Here is a 25,700-nt window from a genome sequence, read left to right on the forward strand (position 1 = left end):
GACTGACTGCATTTCACTCCAGTACCCTCAGTGCCAGTGAGTGGAATTATACTTAGATGGAACGTGAGGTGATGTCTCTGATTTTCGGAATAAGAAGATTTCGTAAATACTTGTCTGGTTGTAGTTTTACCGTTGAAACTGATCATAAGCCACTGACAGCTATTTCAAATCCAAAGTTTCCAGAAAGGTGACTAATGACATCAAGGGATATGGGGACAGCGCGGGACAGTGGTGTTGAGGTAAATGATCAACCATGAGCGAATTGAATGATGGAGCAGGCTTGACGGGCTGAACGGCCTATATCCTCTGCTCCTATGTACCCACTTTAGCTGCAGCCCAAATGCAGAGACAGGCTTTGATTTGGCCTATCAGTATGACATTAAGTACAGATGATTGGAAAATCATTGCAAATCCAATACATTGTCTCGGTCACCACCCCACTCAGAGGCAGAGCCCAACAGGGAAGATCTATTTTCCTTTACTCAATTAGATGAGTTACCTGTCACATCAGATAGACATTGATAGAACAACTCACAGGGACCTTGTATTGTGAAGAGTATATTATTGCATCGTGAACGGGTCGCCAACACAGATCCTGGATTTGGAAATCAGGCCACCTTTTACACGGAAGAATGAGTTGTCCATTGATTGAAGCTGTATTCTGTGGAGAACCAGATTTGTAATTCTTTTAAAGTGCAGATCACAGATGCTATGTGATCTTCATGATTAACACTTAGAGATGAGCTTGAGAAAGAGTCTAGTGAGGAGCTATCTTTGGTGACCAAGGGCAGCACAGTGACACAGTACTGCGGCCTCATAGGAACTGCGTTCGATTCCAGCCTTGGGCCAATGTCTGTGTGGAGTTTGCACATTCTCCCCGTGTCTGTGTGGGATTCCTCCGGGTGCTCCTGTTTCCTCCCACAGTCTACAGATGTGCAGGTTAGGTAGACTAGTAATGCTAAATTGCCTGCTCCTTGGTGTCCAAAGTTGTGTAGGTTAGGTGGATTAGCCATTGTAATTGCGTGGGGTTACGGGGATAGGACAGGGGCATGGGCCTCGGTAAGATGCTCTTTCAGAGAGTCATTGTAGATTCGATGAGCCAAATGGCCTTCTTCTGCATGATAAGAATTTTATGGTTAGATAAAAATACAGAAGTTACAGTGAAACAGTGAAGCCAGTCGAAGAGAAACAATCCAGACAGAGAGTCATGATAGGGCTAGAGTGAGAGAAGGAAGTCTGAGGTTGAACCAGAAGGTTAAGATGAAAGGTCATTATCTTAAGTGGTTGGAGTGGCTACCAGGAAGGATCATGAAAATATGTGGACCTCGCACATATTTGGCCAAGATGTTTGGCAGTAGAAAGGTTAGGTTTGCACATATAAATGCTGTATTACCTTCAGAGGTTCATAAAGAAGGCAGGAAGGAGGAAGAATCAAATGAATCTGATGAATTGAATAGTTGGGAAAGAAGTACAATATCAATAGTTACTCCAACATAAATTAAACCTGAAACTACTTCAAATCCAAGTCAGATTCAGACAGACATGTTCAATGATTGGTGATGAGGTGACCTGATTGAAGTTTATAAGATCCTGAGGGATCATGGCAAGGTGGATGTTGTAAGGATGATTCCTCTTGTGGGAGAATCTAGAACTAGGGGTCCCTGTTTAATAATAGTGGTTGCTCGTTTAGAACAGGGATGAGGAGGATTTGTTTTCTCTCAGAGGGATGTGAGTCTTAGGACCTCTCTATCTCAAAATGCAGTGGAAGCAGAGAGTTTAAGACTCACTTTTTGGGCAAGTTTGAAAATGCAATCTTATGGCACTTAGTGCAACAAAAGTGCCAGGTGGTGATTCCCGCTAGCAAGGTGTGGGGTGGAGCCTCTTCGACATGGGGACCTCCCCCATGGACATGGGGACTCCCCACGGACATCGGAACCAAACCCACGGACATCGAGACCTCCCTCACAGACATTGCCACCCCTCCTCTGTCGATTTCTCTCACTGCAGAATTTTTCCCTACCTCACCGATTGCTGAACACTCCTCCTGTAGAGTTCCTTCCCTCCCTCCCTGATTGCCGATTGCCCCCCCCCCCCCCCTCCTGTGGAGCTCCCCACTTGTCTCCCCCTGCTCATTCTGGCTCTACCGCTACACTGACTCTGCCCCCTTGGCACAACCTCTGGCACAATTATGGTGCCTGGTGGGAAGTGCCAGGGTGCCTGGTGGGCAGTGCTAGCACTGCCCCATCGGCACTGCCTACCCCTGACCACCCAAGGGCTTCAATGGCCTCCGTTCCCCCAGCGAGGCCATCATGTCTGGTCCCTATTGGCGGGAACCATATGTCATTCCTGTCGGGGAGAACTGACTGTGGTACAGGTAAGTGACAGCATTCAGGACTGATTAATGACATGCATAGCTTCCTTGATTTTGCCGGCAAAACAGTGCCAGTAAGATCGGGGAAGGCAAAGAAGCGGATGCGAACCCGATTTTTTGCCTCCCGCTTGATCTTACCACCTCACCTTGCCGAAAGTCAGGTGGGACAAGGTTGCAAGATCACGGCTTATTAAGGCAGAGATAGATGGATTCTTGATAAGCAAGGGGTAAAAGGTTATGGTAGGTGGGAATTGTGGAACAGATCAGCCATGATCTTATTGAATGTTAGAGCACGCTTTAGGGGCTGAATGGCCTACGTCTGCTCCTAATTTTTATGTCTGTATATTAGTAAAAAATGCAATTGAAGGTCAAGACCAAAATCAGTCTTTGTTGGAGAAAACTTCTCAGATTTATGCACAGATGGGTCAAGATCTGTTACAAAGTTCTAAATATTTCGATTAGGAAAGGATTAGGATTAGGAAACCAGTGGTTAGACTTGTAAATAAACGAAAAGTAAAAAAAGTATGTAAGTTGAACTTTTGTATAACATTTTCATTAAGGAGGGAGGAGTGTAATAGCATTCTTGTGTGACCATTTGTATATGCATGTATACTTGGTCAAATAAGAATAAACTTTTTCATTTAGGTACTTTGAATTCCATGTGCGAAACACAATATTTTCATGCCCTGTAAAGATATCACAGCAGGGGTATAAAATATAAAGATAGTAAAGTAATATTAAACATATAGTGGGCCGTGATCAGGCTACACATCTAGTACTATGTGCAGGTCTTAACTTTGTATTGTGAAAAGGACATAGAAACACTAATGAAAGTGCAAAAGAAGATTACAAAGATGGCAACAGAATTGAGAAATTACAATTTTGTAAAGATTGAAGAGGCAGCAGCTATCTTCTTTGGAAGAGAGAAACCTTCACGGAGATCTGATCAAGGCTTGTGAAAATGTGAAGAGGTTAGACAGGATGGATGTGGAGAAAATAGTTCCACTTGTAGGAGAATTCAAAACAAGGATCCATAAGTACAAAATAGCTCCTAATAAATAGGGAAATAAGGAGACAGGTGTTGCTTCCATTGGTTGAAAAGTGGAACTCACTACCAGAGGAGTGGTAAACTGGATAACTATCTGAGAGAAAGGGGATGCGTTGAAAGATGTGTTGAAAGTCTGAAATGAGGCATATAGAGTGAAAGGAATCTCATGCGGATATAAACACCAAAACAGATTAGAGTGGATGTCTTGTTTCTGTGCTGTACGTTCAATGTGACTCAATGTAATACCTGGTTGTAATGTATTTCCCAGACATTGGTGCTCTCAATTTGTCAATCAGACCATTTGGACTTTTGGAGGTTTGCTGATACTTCCTGCATGAATTCTGAGTTAAGGTGACAATTGGAGACTGAAAGGACAAATGCATAAAATAAATGTTTGAGTGGGCCATGAAATATAAAATGGTTACTGTACAGAAGGAGGCCATTCAGCTGATCAAGTCTGTATTAGCTCTCTGCACAACAGCTTAGCTAGTCCCACTCTCCTTCCCTATTCCCACTGCCACCATGCAAATATTTTTTCTGCAGGTGGGAGGAAGATCAAGGACAGGTTATATAAATTGATGGTTACAAATCTAAAAGGGGTGCCGAAACTGGGGTTATATGGGCACAAATCATTGATGGTAGTTGGGTATGTTGGGGAAGTGGTTCAACAGGCATAGAGGATCATGGGTTTTAAATTGCAAGGTGTAGAATGCAAAAGCAAGGAAGTTATGATGAAACCCAAACATTGGTTTGGCTTCAGCTGAATTATTGTGTTTGACCCTGGACTCAACATTTTAGGAAGGATTTGACAGCATAACAGAGGGTTTAGATAAGATTTATGAGAATGGTTACAGGCATGGAAGGCTTCCATTCCATGGATAAATTGGGGAAGCTGTGTCTGTTCTTAGAGAAGGCTGACAGGAGATTTGATCGAGGTATTCAAAATCATGAGTGGTATGAACAGTGTAGATAGGGAGAAACTGTTCCCACTGGCAGAAGGGTTTAGACATGATGTGGATTCCCAGAATTCCCACTCACCTGAAGAAGGGGCTTGGAGCTCCGAAAGCTTGTGTGGCTTTTGCTACCAAATAAACCTGTTGGACTTTAACCTGGTGTTGTTAAACTTCTTACTGTGTTAGAAGGGTTTAGAGCCAGAGGACATTGATTTAATTGTGACTTTCAAAAGGGAATTGGATCATTATCTGAAGACAAAAATGTTGCAGGGCCAAAGGGAAGAGGCAAGGCAATGGGACTAGCTGATTTGCTCTTACAGAGAGCTGAGGTGGACATGATGGGCTGGCTGGCCTCTTTCAATACTATAGTTATTCCATAATTCGATGACTCTATGACAATTGATCCCTTTGACCCACCTCATTCCCCTGAATCAGATCCAGCAATGCCTCCATCCTTGGTGGGCTAGATCATACTGATATCAGAAATTCTCCTGAATACATTTCAGAAATTCCTCTCCTCTCTCCCCTGCAACATTATTATTATCTCAATCTACTGTATGATGACTGAAGTACCCATTATAACTACTCCACGGTTTTGCACATAATCACACCTTGAGATTTGCTCCTCTATATTGTTCACATCAGTTGGTAGCCTATAGAATACACAGTAATGTAATGGTATCTCTACTGTTTCTTACCTTTGACTGAATAGATTCTGCCCTTGAACTCTCCAGGTTACCCTCTCTGACCAACATTGTAATTTCTCCTCAAACAATAATGCCACCCATCCTCCTTTTGTTCTTTCTCTATCTTTAGTGAATACCCTGTGAACAGGAATATTTAGTACCCCAATCTGCTCTTTTCTGAGTTAGGTAAGAGGGCAGTTAAGAGTCAACCACATTGCTGTGGGTCTGGAGACACATGTAGACGAGACCAGGTAAGGACGTCAGATTTCCTTCCCTAAAGGGCATTAGTGAACCAGATGGGTTTTTCCGACAATGGTTTCATGGTCATCAGTAGATTCTTAATTCCAGATATTTTTTATTGAATTCAAATTCCACCATCTGCTGAGGCAGCATTTGAAGCCTCAGAACATAGCTGAGTTTCTGGATTAGTAGTCTAATGATAATACCACTAGGCCATCACCTCAAAAACTGATTGATTAATTAATTACTGATTGTAATTATATGCTAAATTATCCATGAAGGTTCCTGAGCTACTGGGGCCTTAGAAATAACAATTCAAGGATATAGGACCAATGGAATTGCAAGATGTAAAAGGTCCAAGGTCCATCTAGTGCTCCTTTTATTAATCTAATACCACATGTTATTGCAATAATGGAGTTGTTGATTAATCAGAGCTATCAATCTCTTTCAATTAGTCTTCAGTAGTCCCAGACATGAGGCGACGAAAATGTTGGTGACGGAGAGTTTTGAGAACAATAGACACCAAATTACTACCTTACTGTCTCTGAAAGTATGGAATATGAGGTTAGATGGGATTTCACCAGTGTTATTGAGATTTCCCTTGCCCACCTTTGGAAAAGCCATGCCCTGCCAGCTGCTCCTTCTTTGCCCAGCTAGAAAAACAACACCGACATGTATTCACGTTGTGGCTTTAATGTAACAAAACACCACAAGACACCTCACGGAAGCTTTGGAGACCAAAATTTGAGACCAAGCCATGCAAGGAGATGATAGGGCAAAATAAGTAATTTTATGGTGTGTCTTAAAGGAGGAAAGTTGGAATAGAAATGGAGAAGTTTAGGGACAGCATTCCAGCGCATAAGGCTTTGCCAGCTAAAGGCATGGTACCAGTGGAAGACCAATCAAAATCAGAGTAAAAGTAAAGTAAAGTTTATTTATTAGTCACAAGTAAGGCTTACATTAACACTGCAATAAGTTACTGTGAAATTCCCCTAGTTGCCACACTCCAGCACCTGTTCAGGTCAATGCACCTAACCAGCATGTCTTTCAGACTGTAGGAGGAAACCCACGCAGGCACGGGAAGAACATGCAAACTCCACACAGACAGTGACCCAAGCCGGGAATCGAACCCGGGTCCCTGGCGCTGTGAGGCAGCAGTGCTAACCACTGTGCCACCGTGCCACCTATGAGGCTGATTTGGAGAAGGGGAGGTATCTTGGAGAGTTGTGGGGCTGAAGGAAGTTGCAGAAATATGACAGCAGATGATGGGGCCTATCTTATCTTCGTACCCATGTTATGCCAAAGCTGCCAAGTAGTAGGTGGAGTTGGGCTAGTGGAGATATAGAGCCTTGTTGTGGCCTCGTCCCTATCTATAACATGACTGCTGAAGACCTCGATCTCAGACTCTTCCGTTTCTACAGTGGTTAATGTTTCCTTTCTTGAATGGGCGGACTTCCTTCGACAGCAGAAATCCTAACAGGATCATGTCATGCATATAAATGTGATAAGTGGCCTAAGTTTGGGACAGAAATCCCACCCCCACAGAAACTCCACCCTGAAGAGGAGAATCCAAGCCCAGACTTTCTCTGTCAGTCCATGGGCAAACCAGAACTTTCTTGATGCTGCCTAGGGGCACGAACTGAGCTTCTGCACCGGTATTCTGAGTGGGAATTGAACCCAGAGCCACTGGACGTCAAGGTGCAAATGCCATCATCCCTACTGGCTGAGCTGCAAAAAGCAAGTTGATTGTAAACTAATATTATGGGGATAGATTAGGGGGATCACCCAAACTCTTTTCACCCTCTCCTCTCTTGCCCATTTTCAAAGGATCGGTTGAGCACTGGCAAGTCCAGCATTTGTTGCCCATTGCCTAATTGCCCTTGAGTGAGCTGCCTTCTTGAACCGGTGCCGGCTGTGTAGTGCAGATACATCCACAGTGCTTTCCATGCATTGAAGGGTGTTGACTCAGCAATGATGGAGGAGGCGGGAGGGAAGATATATTTCCAAGTCAGGATGGTGTGTTAGTTAGAAGAAAACTTGGAAGCAGTGATGTCCCTGTGCACCTGCTGCCCTTGTTCTTCTAACGGTCATGGGTTTGGGAGCTACTGTCAAAGGAGCTTTGGCGAGTTGCTGTAGGTGGTATGCACTGCAACCAAAGTGGTAGAAGAACTGATTGTTTATAGTGCAGGATGGGATGCCACTCAAGCAGGTTGCTTTACCCTGGATGGTATTGAGCTTCTTGAGATTTGTGAATTAATTCAAAATATTTTGTTCCCAACTCTTCTTATCACTAGGTTCTGAGTTATTGATGGACTACAGTTTTGAGTGTGTAGGCCCTTCTTCCCCAGGTAACCATTATTAATGCTGGTAGGATTGACAGTATGTGTTGTCAGATTCTCCCCTCCCCTTGACTTCTTTGTTTATGAAATGGTTAATGAGAAGTGGCCTGCTGCAGTCAAGAAAAGTAAACATTAGCATAAGTCACTGATGCATTGGTGCACATTGGCACCAATGTCTTAAGCTAGCATTATTATTTAATTAGACAACACTTAGCCCCCTCATGGCTCTGTTTGTACATGCTGCACCTGGGAAGAAAATGAGCCTAAAGGCCTAGAAGATTCCAAATTGAATTCCTGGTCTGTGGTCACGAAATAGTTCACGGATGGATAGGTGATATTGATACTAAACGCAAGTTCCACAGCCCAGGGCTAAGGAGGGAAGAGCAATGAGCTAGATTTACCACATTGAATCGAGTGATTCCTGACAACTCCTTAAAGTAGTGTGATGACTTTAATCAGGCAATTGAAGTTTGCCTGCTTGAGTATGATGTCCCTGAATGTGAGCTTCCTGAAAAGAAGTCCCTGAATGAGAGCTCTTTTTTATTACAAAACAGTACAAAATACAGATGCAAAAGTACATTACAAGTTGTAAAGATTACATTTAACAATCAAAAAATAACCATGTTAATTACATTTAACTACAATGGTACAAACAAAGCACTATGACAGACAGCTGGCATGTGTTGCGAGTTGTCCACAGCCCATCTTCAAAGCTGCAGATGACCCGCAACAGCATATAAGCCAGCAAACTTCTATACAAACATTACCGATGACTAATACAATCCATTAACCAATAGCATACAAGTATTACCCTTCATTAAGAAAGGGTTCGTTATACGCTATCTTTTCCAGGGCATTGCCCTCTAAATACACCCCTTAAATTATAACCATCAAATAATATTATCACAGTATAGCAACTAACTATTACACTAAAAAAAAGAAATAAACATTAAAACTCATTTGTGACCCTCCAGGGCATCGCCTCCAGGCTTTTCCTCTGCTGGAGGGGGCAACCCTTCAGATGTACTTATATCAGGGGGTTGCACCTTACGGATGTTCGGCCGCGGGCAGGGGGAAGCCACCCTGAACCTACTCTGTCCAGACCTTCCCTTCCGGATTTTTCGGCTGGGCTGGGCTGGAGTGGTGGTGGTGGTAGTGGTTGCGGGGGGGGGGCGGGGGGGGGAGGGGGGGCGTGCTATGGCCCAATCAGGGAGCTCATACTCAAGCAGACCAACCTCAATTGCCTGATTAAAGTCATCACAGTTGCCAGTAATGCTTCCTGACAGTGCTGCCTTAGAAGAGGATAGAATTGGGATTGAAAGCTGTTGCTTTATTTCTCTGGTCAAAAAGCCTGATGATACTTGATGCTTGAAGCATGTTTACATGGTTGTCAGAGTCAACTTGGGTAATTAGAAGCCACTTATTAGTATCTGTGCCAGAAAAAGGTTGCCCTTTTCTATTCAAAATAGAATTACTAAATATCTAGATAACGAGAAAGGAACAACTTGAGATTTTAAAGCCAACATATTAGTTTAGTCACTGTTATAATGACAGCCAATTTGCACACATCAACGTCCCACATAAAACAAAGATAAATGACCAATTGCTTTTGGTTGTGTTGATTGAAGCAGTAAGTATTGGGCAGGGCCCCAGGGGAACTCACCTTCCCTTCTTCAGACATGCCAGAGCTCTTTAGAATGGATGGGCCTCCATTTAACCCTTCAGCCAAAAGATGACATCGAGTGGAATTTTACCACCACGTCCGCCTGAGATTCATACAATCCCGCCCGAGGCCAACGGAGAATGCCGTTCTCCGTGCCTCGCCCGCCCCAGAATCAGAGTGGGCGTGCCGGTAAAATTCCGCCGATACCTCTGACAGTACAACACTCCTTCAAGGACCATACTGGAGTGTCAATTAGATTGTGTTCAAATCTCAGCTGTGGGGCTAAGAATGTCTGTAAGAATGCAGTACTGAGCCAGAGCCTTAAGAACAGTGTAGTGGTATTGTTCCTGGACAAGTAATCCAGGGACCCAGGCTAATGCTCTGGGGATTTTTTTCCATAAAAATCTGGAATTAAAATCCTAATGATGACCATGAAACCATTGTTGATTGGTCCACTAATGTCCTTTAGGGAAGGAAATCTGCCATCCTAACCTGGTCTGGCCTACATGTGACTCCAGATCTACAATATGGTTGACTCTTAAATGTCCCCTGAAATGTCCTAGCAAGCAATTCAGGTGAAGGGAAACTAGGGTTGGACAATAAATGCTGGCCCAGCCAGTGATGCCCAAATCCCATCAATGAATTTTTAAAAAGTGGAAGTAGGGACATTAATATCAGAAAGGCAGATTGTACTTTTGAGGATTGGTAGGTGTGATGGATAAGGGATATACAGTGTTTATGTATTAGAAAACTCTTGCTAAGGCATGACACAAGTAGCTTGGAAAAGACGAAGGGGTATGGAATTAGGGATTGAATACTGCATTACAAACTGTCGGAAGAAAGGAAACATAATAGATAAGGATTGTTACCCAAGATGGCAGAGAGCAGTGTTCCACTATTCTAGTGTCATTTTTGCTCACTTGGTTTTGATAGAACCAGAGGGAGTAATGTCAAAATTTGCAAGCAATATAAAATAGGAGGCACAGCAGATAATCTTGAGGACTGAAAAAGATTGCATAGAGAAATCGATAAGGTGGTAGAATCGGCAAAAAAGTAACAGATGGAACTCATTAGCACTATATGTCAGGTGACAGAATTTAGTTTTAAAAATATAATAGTGAAAGCTGTAAGATGTGAAAAACCAGAGCGACCTGTGGTGTTCAGATTCAGACCTTAAAATCAGCACATAGTTGAATAAGATTGTAACAAAACAAAGGAAATAAAGGAGTGCAGTAGATTGGAGGCGAGTCAATGTGGCACCAACAGAAAGAAAGGTTTATTAAACTATTTACACGCTCAGGGTCTGACAGAACATATGCACGGGCTCCAACTGAAGATCCTCCCAGTCCTGGGACTCACACCCTTGCTCCCAATTGGCCTGGCTTCCCACACCTCCGCTCCACAGGGTCCAGCCCAATCATGTGGCCCGCAAAGGGTCACTCTTAAAGGGGCCACGTAGCCACAAGGTGTTATGGTGAGAAGTGTGCAATATGAAAGTTAAGATGTATAAGTGGATCTTTATAAAGGCATGGTAAGATAACAGTTAAAGCATTGCATTTCTGGGCTCCGCATGTTGATAATGCAATGCAAATTCATTAGCTGGCAAGAGGAAATAAAAGCACAAAGAAAGATTTTAAACCTTGGGGCTGCTTTCATTGGAACAAAAGTGAGTGAAGGGTGATTTGATGAAGATTTTTAAAGACTACATCGAATTACACAGAATCTACAGCACAGAAAAAGGCCATTTGATCCACTTGAACTATTTCTCTGTTTATGTTCCACATGGGCCCCCTCCCTAATTACCTTTTCTCACTTAAGCCCAATATTCCTCCATTCCCACTCTTTCATATATACATTGCATCTTCTTTAAAATGCATCAAAACTCTCCATTTCCACCACTCCATGTGGCACCTTCATTCTCCTTGCTTTGTAAATCGATTCATAGAACATAGAACATAGAAAAGCTACAGCACAAACAGGCTCTTCGGCCCACAAGTTGCACTGAACATGTCCCTACCTACTTGGCTTACCTATAACCCTCTATCTTACTAACTTCCATGAACTTATCCAAAAGCCTCTTAAAAGACCCTATTGAATCCGCCTCCACCACCACTACCGGCAGCCGATTCCACGCACCCACCACCTTCTGAGTGAAAAACTTACCCCTAACATCTCCTCTGTACCTATTCCCCAGCACCCTAAACCTGTGACCTCTTGGGTTTCTTGTAAATTTTTAACTGATGGGTCATACATAACTGGGAACACCACCAGCTGGAGGTACGCCTCCAAGTCACTCATCATCCTGGCTTGGAAATACATTGCCGTTCCTTCACTGTTGCTGGGTCAAAATCCTGGAATTCCCTTCCTAATGGCACTGTGGGTGTAACTCCACCACATGGGGCTGCAGCGGTTCAAGAATTCCATACCAGCATCCACCATGACGATGGCATTGCTGCAACAGCCTCAGTACTCAATACCGACAACTGACAATTTTCAGATGCAATTCTACAACTCATCCGCTTCATCCTGGACCACAACGTCTTCACCTTCAACAACCAGTTCTTCTATGTGTGGAGCCAGAGGAAATGGGCGAGGTATTAAATGAGTACTTTGCGTCAGTATTCACCAAAGAGAAGGACTTGGTGGATGATGAGTCTGGGAAAGGATGTGTAGATAGTTTGAGTCATGTTGAGATCAAAAAGGAGGAGGTACTGGGGTTCTTGAGAAACATCAAGGTAGACAAATCTCCAGGGCCTGATGGGATATACCCCAGAATACTGAGAGAGGCAAGAGAGGAAATTGCTGGGGCCTTGAGAGAAATCTTTGTATCCTCACTGGCTACAGGGGAGGTCATGATGTGGAGATGCCGGCGTTGGACTGGGGTAAACACAGTAAGAGTTTTAATAACACCAGGTTTAAGTCCAACAGGTTTATTTCATAGCAAGTGCCATTAGCTTTCTCTTTAATCTGTGCTTAATGCTCCCTCCACTCACATTGTCTGTATCTTTAAGACCTGGTTGTCTGTAGAGATTTGCATTCTAATCAGTATTCTGTAACTTGATTTTGTGTCTCTGTATGCCCTGTTTGAGAGCAGATATCCACTCCATCTGACGAAGGAGCAGCGCTCCGAAAGCTAATGGCATTTGCTACCAAATAAACCTGTTGGACTTTAACCTGGTGTTGTTAAAACTCTTACAGGGGAGGTCCCAGAGGATTGGAGAATAGCCAATGTTGTTCCTTTGTTTAAGAAGGGTAGCAAGAATAATCCAGGTAATTACAGGCTGGTGAGCCTTACATCAGTGGTAGGGAAATTATTGGAGAGGATTCTTCGAGACATGATTTATTCCCACTTGGAAATAAGTGGATGTATTAGTGAGAGGCAACATGGTTTTGTGAAGGGGAGGTCGTGTCTCACGAACTTGATCAAGTTTTTCGAGGAAGTGACGAAGATGATTGATGAGGGTAGGGCAGTGGATGTTGTCTACATGGACTTCAGTAAGGCCTTTGACAAGGTCCTTCATGGCAGACTGGTGCAGAAGGTGACGTTGCATGGGATCAGAGGTGAGCTGGCAAGGTGGATACAAAACTGGCTTGGTCAAAGAAGACAGAGGGTAGCAGTGGAAGGGTACGTTTCTGAATGGAGGGCTGTGACAAGTGGTGTTCCTCAGGAATCAGTGCTGGGACCTTTGCTGTTTGTAATATATATAAATGATTTGGAGGAAAGTGTAACTGATTGATTAGTAAGTTTGCGGACAACACAAAGCTTGGTGGATTTGCAGATAGCGATGAGGACCATCAGAGGATACAGCAGAATATAGATCAGTTGGAGACTTGGGTAGAGAGATGGCAGGTGGAGTTTAATCCGGACAAATGTGAGGTAATGCATTTTGGAAGGTCTAATGCAGATAGGAAATATACAGTAAATGGCAGAACCCTTAGGAGTATTGATAGGCAAAGGGATCTGGGTGTACAGGTACACAGGTCACTGAAAGTGGCAATGCAGGTGGAGAAGGTAGTCAAGAAGGCATATGGCATGCTTGCCTTCATCGGCCAGGGTATTGAGTTTAAAAATTGGCAAGTCATGTTGACGCTTTATAGAACCTTAGTGAGGCCGCACTTGGAATATAGTGTTCAATTCTGGTTGCCACACTACCAGAAGGATGTGGAGGCTTTGGAGAGGGTACAGAAAAGATTTACCAGGATGTTGCCTGGTATGGAGGGCATTAGCTATGACGAGAGGTTGGAGAAGCTTGGTTTGTTCTCACTGGAGCGATGGAGGTTGAGGGGAGACCTGATAGAAGTCTACAAGATTATGAGGGGCATGGATAGAGTGGATAGTCAGAAGCTTTTTCCCAGCATGGAAGAGTCAATTACTAGGGGGCATAGGTTTAAGGTGCGAGGGGCAAGGTTTAAAGGAGATGTACGAGGCAGATTTTTTACACAGAGAGTGGTGGGTGCCTGGAACTCGTTGCCGGGAGAGGTAGTGGAAGCGGATACAGTAGTGGCTTTTAAAAGGGGCGTCTTGACAAGTACATGAATGAGATGGGAATAGAGGGATATGGTCCCCGGAAGCGTAGGGGGTTTTAGTTAAGTCAGGCAGCATGGTCGGTCCTGGCTTGGAGGGCCGAAGGGCCTGTTCCTGTGCTGTAATTTTCTTTGTTCTTTGTTCTTTGTTCATTGTTCATTGAGTCACAGGGAATAGCCATGGGGAATACATTTGCACCTCGATGCACCAACATCCTCATGCACAAGTTCGAAAAAGATCTCTTCACTGCATAGGATTTTCAACCGACGCTATACACTAGATACATCGATGACATTTTTTTCCTTTAGACTCACGGCGAAGAATCACTGAAACAACAGCATGATGACATCAACAAGTTCCATCCCACCATCAGACTCACCATGGACTACTCTCCAGAATCGGTTGCATTCTTGAACACACGCATCTCCATCAAGGGTGGTCACCTCAGCACTTCACTGTACCGCGAGCCCACGGATAACCCACAGATGCTCCACTTCTCCAGCTTCCACCCTAAACACATTAAAGAAGCCATCCCCTACTTACCAGCCCTCCGTAAACACAGAATCTGCTCAGATGAGGAGGAACACAACAGACACCTACAGACGCTGAAAGACGTCCTCATAAGAACAGGATATGGCGCTTGACTCATCGATCAACAGTTCCGTTGTGCCGCAGCGAAAAACCGCATCGACCTTCTCAGAAGACAAACACGGGACACGACCGACAGAGTACACTTCATCATCCAGTACTTCCCCGGAGCAGAGAAACTACGACATCTTCTTCGGAGCCTTCAGCATGTCATCGATGAAGATGAACATCTCGCCAAGACCATCCCCACACCCCCACTACTTGCCTTCAAACAACCGCGCAACCTCAAACAGACCATTGTTCACAGCAAACTTCCCAGCCTTCAGAAGAACAGTGACCACAACAGCACAGAAACCTTCCATGGCAACCTCTGCAAGACGTACCGGACTATCGACATGGATACCACCATCAAACATAAGAGCACCGCCCACCAGGTACACGGTACATACTCTTGTGACTCGGCCAACGTTGTCTACCTGATACGCTGCAGGAAAGGATGTCTCAAGGCACGGTACATCGGCGAAACCATGCAGATACTACTACAACAGATGTATGGGCACCGCATGACAATCACCAAGCAGGAATGTTCCCTTCTTGTCGGGGAACACTTCAGCAGTCAAGGACATTCAGCCTCCGATCTTCGGGTAAGCATTCTCCAAGGCGGCTTTCAAGACACACGACAATGCAGAATCGCCGAGCAGAGACTGCTAACCAAGTTCTGCATGCATAAGGATGGCCTCAACCAGGATCTTAGGTTTATGTCACACTACATGTAACCCTCACCATTTGGCCTGGACTTGCAAAATCCTACTAACTGTCCTGGCCTAAGGCAATTCACACCTCTTTAATCTGCTCGCATTGTCTATACTTGTAAAGACTTGATTACCTATTAAGACTCACATTCCAACCATTGTCTTGCAATTGAGTCTCTGTCTATATATGCCGTATTTGTGAACCCAACTCTCCACTCACCTGATGAAGGAGCAGTGCTCCGAAAGCTCGTGATCCCAAATAAACCTGTTGGACTTTAACCTTACTGTGGTTCAAGAAAGCAGTTCGTCACCACCTTCTCAAGGGCAACTAAGGATAGGCAATAGATGCTGGCCTAGTTAGCGACACTTACATCCCATAAGTGAATAAAAAATGTTCAGGGCCCACCCACAAGTGGGAACAATCTCTTCACCCTCCTTTCTATCAAAGGTCTTAATCATTTTAAAGACTTCAATCTGGTCTCCTCCAAGTCCTTAATTTTCCAGAGATGGGCTACCTGGCTTACTCAGTCTTTCCTGATGATTGCGTCCTCTCGATTCTGGTAGCATCTTTCCAAATCGTCCCTTCATTTCTCCAGTGCTTCAATGTCCCTTTGAACTGTTTCACTCCATTCAGTGCAAATTGAATGGATGGGATTCTCCCGGGAATCTGCTCACCCAAACCCAGATGCAATTTCACACTTGGGCGGGCAGAGCATCGAGTGAGAGATCCTTTTTTTCACCTAGTAAGGGGCCTTAAGGGCCTTATCCCCCCCAGCTTCAATTTATGGGCTGGCAGGAGTGGGTGCGGGTAGGGTAGGAAACTGAAAAGACTTTATCCCATCTCAGGCAGGGTGGGGGTGGGGGTGCTTCCCTCAGAGTTGGGGGCACACTCCCCCCGGGACCTTGGAACTCCAGGCCTCCCTCCTCCCCATGCCACAATTGGCCCCCTCCTAACCCTCCCAGGACCCCCAGGATTTACAAAAAACAGTACAGCACTGGAACAGGCCCTTCGGCCCAGCAAATCTGTGCCACATGTCTGTTACTTGAGCATAGTCGAAGGCAGAGAGCTGCAGTGCCACTCCTGACCACTACATCGTTGTGCTTGGCCGGGTTGGAGAGCTGTGATTGCACAACAGTTTTCATAAGTGGGACTTCCTTCCAAAGGTGGATGGGAGTTCCACCCTCTGCCAATCAATGCGTTAAAATGCAGCGGACTTATAAGAGTCAGCGGCAGTGGGTTACACACTGATTCTCGGATGGCGAGTGCTAATCGCCCGCCATCCTTAAAATTCTACCCAATGAGGCTTCATGCTGTGGCTGGGAAATGTTATTGAAGACTGTTTCGAGATCAGGTACCTCTTCCCGGGTCCCGGGTTCGATTCCCGGCTCGGGTCACTGTCTGTGTGGAGTTTGCACATTCTCCTCGTGTCTGCGTGGGTTTCCTCCGGGTGGTCCGGTTTCCTCCCACAGTCCAAAGATGTGCGGGTTAGGTTGATTGGCCAGGTTACAAAATTGCCCCTTAGAGTCCTGGAATGTGTAGGTTAGAGGGATTAGCGGGTAAAATATGTGGGGGTAGGGCCTGGGTGGGATTGTGGTCGGTGCAGACTCGATGGGCCGAATGGCCTCCTTCTGCACTGTAGGGTTTCTATGATTTCTATGATTTCTCATCTCCTGGAGCTGCAGCTGCAGTATTAGAATTGAAGTGAGCAGTGGAGACAAGAGCACTGGGGAGGAATGAGGCAGGAGTGACAATGAATGCTGTGCTGAGCATAGATACATAGGAACATTAGGAAGAGCAGAAACCCAGTCAGTTCTTGCGCCTGCTCCCCCACTCAGTTAGGCTTCCTTAACTCCATGTCCCATAACAGCCTTACCAAAAAGCTATTAATAATAAAAACAGAAAATGCTGGAAAAACCTAGCAGGTCTGACAGCATCTACGGAGAGAGAATTGAGTTAACATTTCGAGTCTGAATGACTCTTCCTCAGAATTAATGAGTGGGGGAAATGTGATGGATTTTATGCTGTTTACGGGGCGGGGGGGGGGGGGGGTGGGGGGGGGGCGGTGGAGCAAAATTGAAGGTCAATGATGGGTGGGAGCTAGGAGAAATTGGACAAAGATATTTAGGCCTCAAGACAAAGGAAGTGTTAATTGCAGTGTTAAGGACTAAATAAGGTGTTAATAGTGGCATAAAGGTAAGAAAACAAAATGTGTTAATAGAACAAAGGTCAGTGTTCAATGAAAACTTAAGAACAAGTGACAGGTGGCTCATTGGGGGGGGTGGGGAATATTAATGTCAGTCCTGAAAGCTCTAAATGTCCCTCAATATATGAAGATTTTCAAGGGGGGAGAGTTCCACATTTCCACTACCCTTTAATGAAGAAGTGCTTCCTGATTTCACTCCTGAATGCCATGGTTCTAATTTTAAAGTGGCTTCCCCTTAGTCTCTCTGTACCTGCTTTAAAAAATCCTTTCACATTTCAAACACCTTGATCAGTCACCCCACAATCTTCTCTACTCCAGGGGAAGAGCAGAGAGGGGTGGAACCCGGAGCAGGGATAAAGGCAAAGCTGGTAAATAACAGTAAAGGATGGGGGGAGATGGATCTGGGAAGCCACTGTTAGAAGTGGAGCTAGGAGCAGAGTTGAATTTCACCTGCAGATGCGGACAAAGCCCTGATGGCCCGTGTGAAAACTTAAGCAAGCCTCTAACACATTAGTCTACCATCTCTCACTCAATAAATAGGAGAGGGGATACTGTTGCAAAATTTGTTGGACATAACAATCTGCCTGTATTGTTTATGTTTCAAATGGATTTGATTACTTGTCTCTTGAACCTGTAGGCCTTGAAAGACTGCCAAAACCCAAGAATGTGTTTGTAAATTCGACCAACATGAGGCATATCCTGAGGTGGAGCCGCGTGAGAGTTCCTCTGGGAGGCATTACTTACTCAGTACAGTTTCAAGGGTATGTACAACGCATGGAATTTATTTTGGCAAAGGTAATGGGTTAACCCTTTCAGCACTCATAGAAAGAAGGAACTTGCATTAACTCCAAAACTCTTGCCAGCAAATGATACAGTAATACAGTAATCAATCAGCATATTCCCACAAACATCAATGTGATAATGCCCAGAAAGCCTTATACCCTGTTCTAGTGATACTGATTGAGACAGTTACTGATCAGGACACTGGGAAGGCTCACTTGCTTTACTTCCCTGAAATTTTAATGTCCTTCTGAGAAGCCCATTGAGGCCTTTGTTTAACATCTCATTCAAAAGACAAAGGACAGAATTCTCCTACTTGGGACTAAGTCCATGGCAAGGCCAGAACATGGAGTGTTTGCCACTACAGAGGCTAGTGGGAAACCATCCCATATCTTTCAGCCTTGACTCCATTAATTATGCACCCGGAGGTGTAATGCAGTGTTCTGTGCTTGGGTGGGCATGATGGGCCTAGTTTACTCATTTTCTCTTCATAGGAGAATCCTCTTATACCAGGAACCAATTCAGTAAACATTCATTGCACCCTCTCTAAGACAGGTATGTTCTTCCCTTGGTAAGAAAACCAAAACCATTCAAAGTAGTCCAGGTGTAGTTTCAACAAAGCCCTATATAACTGAACCTGCAAGTTAACTTTCTGGGATTTGGATGACGAATCATCACATCTAATCTCTCACCTTTTAAAAAAGATATTTTGCCTTTCCATTTTTTTTTACCAAAGTGACTACTTTCACATTTCCCCATATCATACTCCATCTGCCACCTCCCTGCCTAACTAACTAACAGATCTATGTCTGTTATAGGGTGGCATGGTGGCATAGTGGTTAACACTGCTTTCTCACAGTGCCAGAGACCCAGGCTCGATCCCGGCTTTGGTCACCATCTGTGCGGATTCTCTACGTTCTCCCCGTGTTTGCATGGGTTTCTTCCGGGTGCTCCAATTTACTCCCCCAATCCGAAAGACGTGCTGGTTTGCTGCATTGGCCTTGCTAAATTCTCCCTCAGTGCACCCGAACACGCACCGGACTGTGGTGACTAGGGGATTTTCACAGTAACTTCATTGCAATGTTAAAGTAAGCGTTATTGTGACTCATAATTAAACTTTGAACTTTATATCCCTCCCGGTTCACATCCTCCTCACTGTTTACTTTCCGACTTAGCTTCCATCATTGGCAAGTTTGCATACATTAAACTCATCTAAAACATTGCTCTTCTAGATTGTAAATTGGTGAGGCCCAAACATTGATCCATGTCTCAACCTGCCATCTTGAAAATTATACATTTATTCTTGAATTGATTACGCCGCAAAGGTACATAATAGATTGTGAGTTGCACTGATATTGTGAAAGTTGCTGTATAAATGCAAGTTTCTTTTTCAATGCAGATTAAAAGGTTAATTTTTGGTTTAAAATGAACTGTGATAATGATGTCAGGGGTCTGGATATGTTTGCCTCAGTCGCATTGAAAAGTAGCTTTTCCCCCAAAATGCAAGGGGTTCACTGCTGTTGTTACGTGAGGTGCATTCCCTTTGAGCCCCACTATCCATTAGGAGCACTGGGTCATGGATTAACTATGAAAGTTCTGGCTGTGCATAGAACACCATACAATATATATGCTGTACTCATGTATTTGGTACTCAGGAGAGCAATGGCTCAATTAGAATCATAGAATCATAGAATTCCTACAGTGCAAAAGAGGCCATTTAGCCCATCGAGTCTGCACTGACTCTGCGACAGAATAAATGACCCAGGCGCTCTTCCCCAACCTATCCCTGTAACACCACACATTTCCCATGGCTAATCTATCTAACCTACACATCTTGGGATACTAAGGGGCAATTTAGCATGGCCAAACCACCTAACCTGCACATCCTTGGAGTGTGGGAGGAAGCTGGAGCACCAGAGGAAACCATGAAGAAACAAGGAGAACATGCAAACCCCACACAGACAGCCACCTGAAGCTGGAATCGAACCTGGGTCCCCGGCGCCGCAAAGCAGCACCGCTAACCACCGTGCCACCCGACTTGCTTCTCTATTGTAATTAAGAGGACCTCATCCCTTCAGTCATAGAAGATATGAATATTTGCATAAAAGGATGGATTCTCCCTGCTCCTGATGATTTACCCTCATCAGCAGCAGGCTTAAGGTCAATAAATTATTTGCCCCACATCAGGATCCTTGTGCCACCCAGCTAGGTTAATCCATCCCCCCCCACCCCTCTATATATACAAGATTCTGTCAGCAAGAGGCAGTTAACAAAGTTTACAAACTTTGCCTGGCCCCCGGTGGAAAATGGGGTTATGATGAACAGTGAGAACCCATAAAACAAATAAACAATCGTCTAGAAACGTTGTGCAAGTGCTATTACGCCGTTGGTAAGGCAGTTTACCTTCAATGCTGCAGTCTCGCCAGGCACAGCATTGCTCAGAGACGCTGTCATCAGACCAGTTGCTGTGAGGATGTAAACAATAAATCCTGAACAGAAATGTGATGAGTAGGATGGAACTTTCTTTAATACTTCATTTGAGAATTGAAGAATGGACGAACATTCTGGCACACTCTTTGGGACTTCTAAAATCAAATTTGAGGAAGTTTGAGTGATTTGAAAGATTGTTTTGTGTGCACATCATATTCAGGTACACAGTGAGTATGTGATTGAGAAAATAGCACGGAAAATATATTTTGGGTGTGATGTTACAGTGCCTTTAAGAAATGTATTTGTGTCATATTTCATGTGCAGGGTTTGTTTTAGCAGTTTGTTTTATTATTGGTGCTGCTTTGTCTGTACCCAGCAGCCCATGTTGTTACTGCCGCAGCACAATTAATCTTAATTGCTAGAATTGTCTGTTTTAATCTGGACTAATGCAGGGTTATATCTTTGTGTTTTTCTCTGGATTTCAGAATGGATCTTGCTTAGGTTTATTGAAAAATAAGGACATGTGACTGGGTGGGGCTAGGCACAGACAGAAACACAGCTCAGTTGCTGTTTGGGAGTTGTAGAGGGAAGAAATAGCATTTTGTCTGTCTCTTTCTCTCTCTGAATTTGGAGATTGGGATCTGCCAGAAAATAGGTGTTTCTCGAAGTTCTGCTGCTAGAAGGTAAATCTTTCGCTGGAAGTTGCTGTATGAGAGTCAGAAGGCAGATGTCTTTCTGTATCTGTCCAGAGTGGTTAATAGGCTGGAAATCTAACATCCATGTCAGCCTTTGTATTTTTGTTGTTAATTAGTTCTGAAGTAGGATTTATGTCTATGGGGATGTTGCTTAAATTGGAATTGTAGAGAAAGATAGCTGTAAGAATTATACTTTATCATGTTGAAGTATTTTAATTGGTAAAAATTATGTTAAGTCTTTTTGTTATATTCTAACTTAAATAAAGTTTGTTTTAAGAAAAGCTATGTAATAGGTCAGTAGAATCACACCTGGGGCAAAACACCGTATGAACAAACAAGAACAAAGAACAAAGAACAATACAGCACAGGAACAGGCCCTTCGGCCCTCCAAGCCCGCGCCGCTCCCCGGTCCAGGATTGAATCCTGAATCCAGGATCCCCGCCCAATTTTCCAGCCTATCTACATCCTAATATCCTATCCACCGAGCTGTCCCTCACAGCTACGATGCTTTGTTCATCACAACCTATTAACTCACCCCCACCCCCCCATTCCAGACCATGTGATCTCCAGGGAGAGGCAAAAACCCAGAGTGAAAACCCCAGGGCCAATATGGGGAAAAAAAATCTGGGAAATTCCTCTCCGACCCCCTGAGGCGATCGAAACGAGTCCAGGAGATCACAGTGGCCCTGATCAGAAAATGCTTCCCAACCCTATTCATTTCCACTTCTGCTTTACGAACACCATCTGAATTCCCTGCCCCCGAGACAGGTTCCCAACTATCCGCAGTCTCGCTCTGTACTGGCACCAGCAAGATGATCATAGAATGAAGCCTTGAAACGAGAAACAAAGAACAATTAGCCCGCGCCGCTCCCTGGTCCAAACTAGACCACTCTTTTGTATCCCTCCATTCCCACTCCGTTCATATAGCTGTCTAGATAAGTCTTAAACGTTCCCAGTGTGTCCGCCTCCACCACCTTGCCCGGCAACACATTCCAGGTCCCCACGACCCTCTGTGTAAAATATGTCCTTCTGATATCTGTGTTAAACCTCCCCCCCTTCACCTTGAACCTATGACCCCTCGTGAACGTCACCACCGACCCGAGGAAAAGCTTCCCACCGTTCACCCTATCTATGCCTTTCATAATTTTATACACCTCTATTAAGTCGCCCCTCATCCTCCGTCTTTCCAAGGAGAACAACCCCAGTTTCCCCAATCTCTCCTCATAACCAAGCCCCTCCATACCAGGCAACATCCTGGTAAACCTCCTCTGTACTCTCTCCAAAGCCTCCACGTCCTTCTGGTAGTGTGGCGACCAGAACTGGACGCAGTATTCCAAATGCGGCCGAACCAACGTTCTATACATCTGCAACATCAGACCCCAACTTTTATACTCTGTGCCCCGTCCTATAAAGGCAAGCATGCCATATGCCTTCTTCACCACCTTCTCCACCTGTGACGTCACCTTCAAAGATCTGTGGACTTGCACACCCAGGTCCCTCTGCGTCTCTACACCCTTTATGGTTCTTCCATTTATCATGTAGCTCCTCCCTACATTCTTCCCACCAAAATGCATCACTTCGCATTTATCAGGATTGAACTCCATCTGCCATTTCCTTGCCCAAATTTCCAGCCTATCTATATCCTTCTGTAGTCTCTGACAATGTTCCTCACTATCTGCAAGTCCTGCCAGTTTTGTGTCGTCCGCAAACTTACTGATCACCCCAGTTACTCCTTCTTCCAGATCATTTATATAAATCACAAACAGCAGAGGTCCCAATACAGAGCCCTGCGGTACACCACTAGTCACAGGCCTCCAGCCGGAAAAAGACCCTTCCACTACCACCCTCTGTCTTCTATGACCAAGCCAGTTCTCCACCCATCTAGCCACTTCCCCCTTTATCCCATGAGATCCAACCTTTTTCACTAGCCTACCATGAGGGACTTTGTCAAACGCTTTACTAAAGTCCATATAGACAACATCCACGGCCCTTCCTTCGTCAACAATTTTGGTCACTTCTTCAAAAAACACCACCAGGTTAGTGAGGCATGACCTCCCTCTCACAAAACCATGCTGACTATCGTTAATGAGTTTATTCCTTTCTAAATGCGCATACATCCTATCTCTAAGAATCTTCTCCAACAACTTCCTCACCACGGACGTCAAGCTCACCGGCCTATAATTACCCGGGTTATCCTTCCTACCCTTCTTAAATAACGGGACCACATTGGCTATCCTCCAATCCTCTGGGACCTCACCTGCGTCCAGTGACGAGACAAAGATTTGCGTCAGAGGCCCAACGATTTCACCTCTCGTCTCCCTGAGCAGCCTTGGATAGATTCCATCAGGCCCTAGGGATTTGTCAGTCTTTATATTCTCTAACAAACCTAACACTTCCTCCTTTGTAATGGAGATTTTCTCCAACGGTTCAACACTCCCCTCAGAGACACTCCCAGTCAACACATCCCTCTCCTTTGTGAATACCGACGCAAAGTATTCATTTAGGATCTCCCCTACTTCTTTGGGCTCCAAGCATAAGTCCCCACTTTTGTCCCTGAGAGGTCCGATTTTTTCCCTAACAACCCTTTTGTTCCTAACGTATGAATAAAATGCCTTGGGATTCTCCTTAATCCTGTCTGCCAAGAACATTTCGTGACCCCTTTTTGCTCTTCTAATTCCCCGTTTGAGTACTTTCCTACTTTCTTTGTACTCCTCCAGAGCTCCCTCCGTTTTTAGCTGCTTGGACCTAACATACGCCTCTCTTTTCTTTTTGACCAGTCCCTCAATTTCCCTGGTTATCCACGGTTCTCTAATCCTACCCTTCCTATCCTTCTTTTTTACAGGCACATGCTTGTCCTGTAGCCCTAACAACCGTTCCTTAAAAGACTGCCACATACCAGATGTGGATTTACCCTCAAACAGCCTCTCCCAATCAAGAGCTGCCAATTTCTGCCTGATCCCAGTAAAGTTAGCCTTCCCCCAATCCAACACCTTACCCTTGGGACACCACTCATCCTTTTCCATCACTATCCTAAAGCTAACAGAATTGTGGTCACTATTTGCCACATGTTCCCCTACCAAGACTTTGAAGACCTGACCGGGCTCATTCCCCATATGCTTGTACTAATGCCAAAATTAAATAAAGTTGGGGTTTAGGCTACCTTCACAGTATACCTTGACATTTCTAACCTGGTCCCTAACAGGGGACAATGGGGGAATTCAACCCCAACAAAGAGGATTGGGCTTATTGCGAACAAAGGTTGCATATTTATTTAAAAGTGGATAAAATGGGAGATGAGGGATTGTTGTCGGTGCAGACTCGATGGGCTGAATGGCCTCCTTCTGCACTGTAGGGTTTGTATGATTCTTTCTATGATGAGGATGAAGTAAATGCTTTCCTTATGGGTGGCACGGTGGCACAGCGGTTAGTGCTGCTGCCTCACAGCACCAGGAACCTGAGTTTGATTCCGGCCTTGGGTGACTGTCTTTGTGGGATTTGCATGTGCTCCCCATGTCTGCATGGGTTTCCTCCAGGTGCTCTGGCTTCCTCCCACAGTAGGTTTGGCGGATTTGCCATGGTAGGTATGCAGAGCTGCGGGGATAGGGTGGAGGGGAGGTCCTGGGTAAGATGCTCTTTCATAGAGTTGATGGGCTGAATGGCCTCCTTCTGCACTGTAGGGATTAACCAATGTTGCCTACTTGTTTCCAGTAACCTGGACTATTCTGATATTAATGAGATTCTGGACTCATATTCTGGCATGAAATTAGAAATCAACCCTAGAGACATGTTCTTCTAAGCTCTAAAGAACAGTAAAATCCAGGCCAAACCAATAAGCTGATATAAAAAAAAGCAAATTACTGTGGATGCTGGAAGCGGGAAAATCTCAGCAGGTCTGAAGAGAGGACAGAAGTCTGGATGATTCTTTGTCAGATAAGATACCCTTCGTTCAATAAGCTAACATGGAAGGAGGACCTGCAATGAGGTCGCAGCCATGGAAATAGCAGAATGAGATAAGGGAGCCCTTTTCCTGATTTGGCAGGGAAAGTCCATTGGATTTCAGTGGGATCCAGGCCAAGGCAACCAGGTTCACTGTCTCAGATGCTCTAATTAGCAGTAAGACTGGGAAAGATCACATTGTAAAGTTGAACAAAGTCCTAAATGGACTTCAAGAGTATGACACCAAAGGTAAAAAACACAAATGTTTCTTCATGGTGTGAAGTGTAACACACCTAGGTCCCTAAATAAACAATGAAATTATTCACACAATGCAGGAGGTAGCCAGGGGGATTTTGAAAGCAAAGAGATCAGAGAATAAAGAAGAATTTGGAACATTCATAGGGATGGTTGTAAATTCCTCTCAGTTCTTCCCTGACTATAGTTAAGCCATTTGCTCCACTATATCAACTGCTCAAAGATGGGATAGACT

The 25,700-nt window shown here is 44.6% G+C and overlaps 1 protein-coding gene across 1 annotated transcript in view; it reads left to right on the top strand.

The window, feature by feature from the left end:
- crfb16 (cytokine receptor family member B16) overlaps positions 1 to 25,700 on the top strand; it is a 67,048-nt gene that overhangs the window by 18,940 nt on the left and 22,408 nt on the right. Inside the window, exon 2 of the mRNA XM_078202969.1 lies at positions 18,007 to 18,130. Within this exon, the coding sequence (XP_078059095.1) occupies positions 18,007 to 18,130 (124 nt within the window). The remainder of the gene's footprint in view (positions 1 to 18,006; positions 18,131 to 25,700) is intronic.

The sequence above is a fragment of the Mustelus asterias genome, chromosome 3 (genome assembly GCF_964213995.1).
Source record: "Mustelus asterias chromosome 3, sMusAst1.hap1.1, whole genome shotgun sequence".
Classification (NCBI taxonomy): domain Eukaryota; kingdom Metazoa; phylum Chordata; class Chondrichthyes; order Carcharhiniformes; family Triakidae; genus Mustelus; species Mustelus asterias.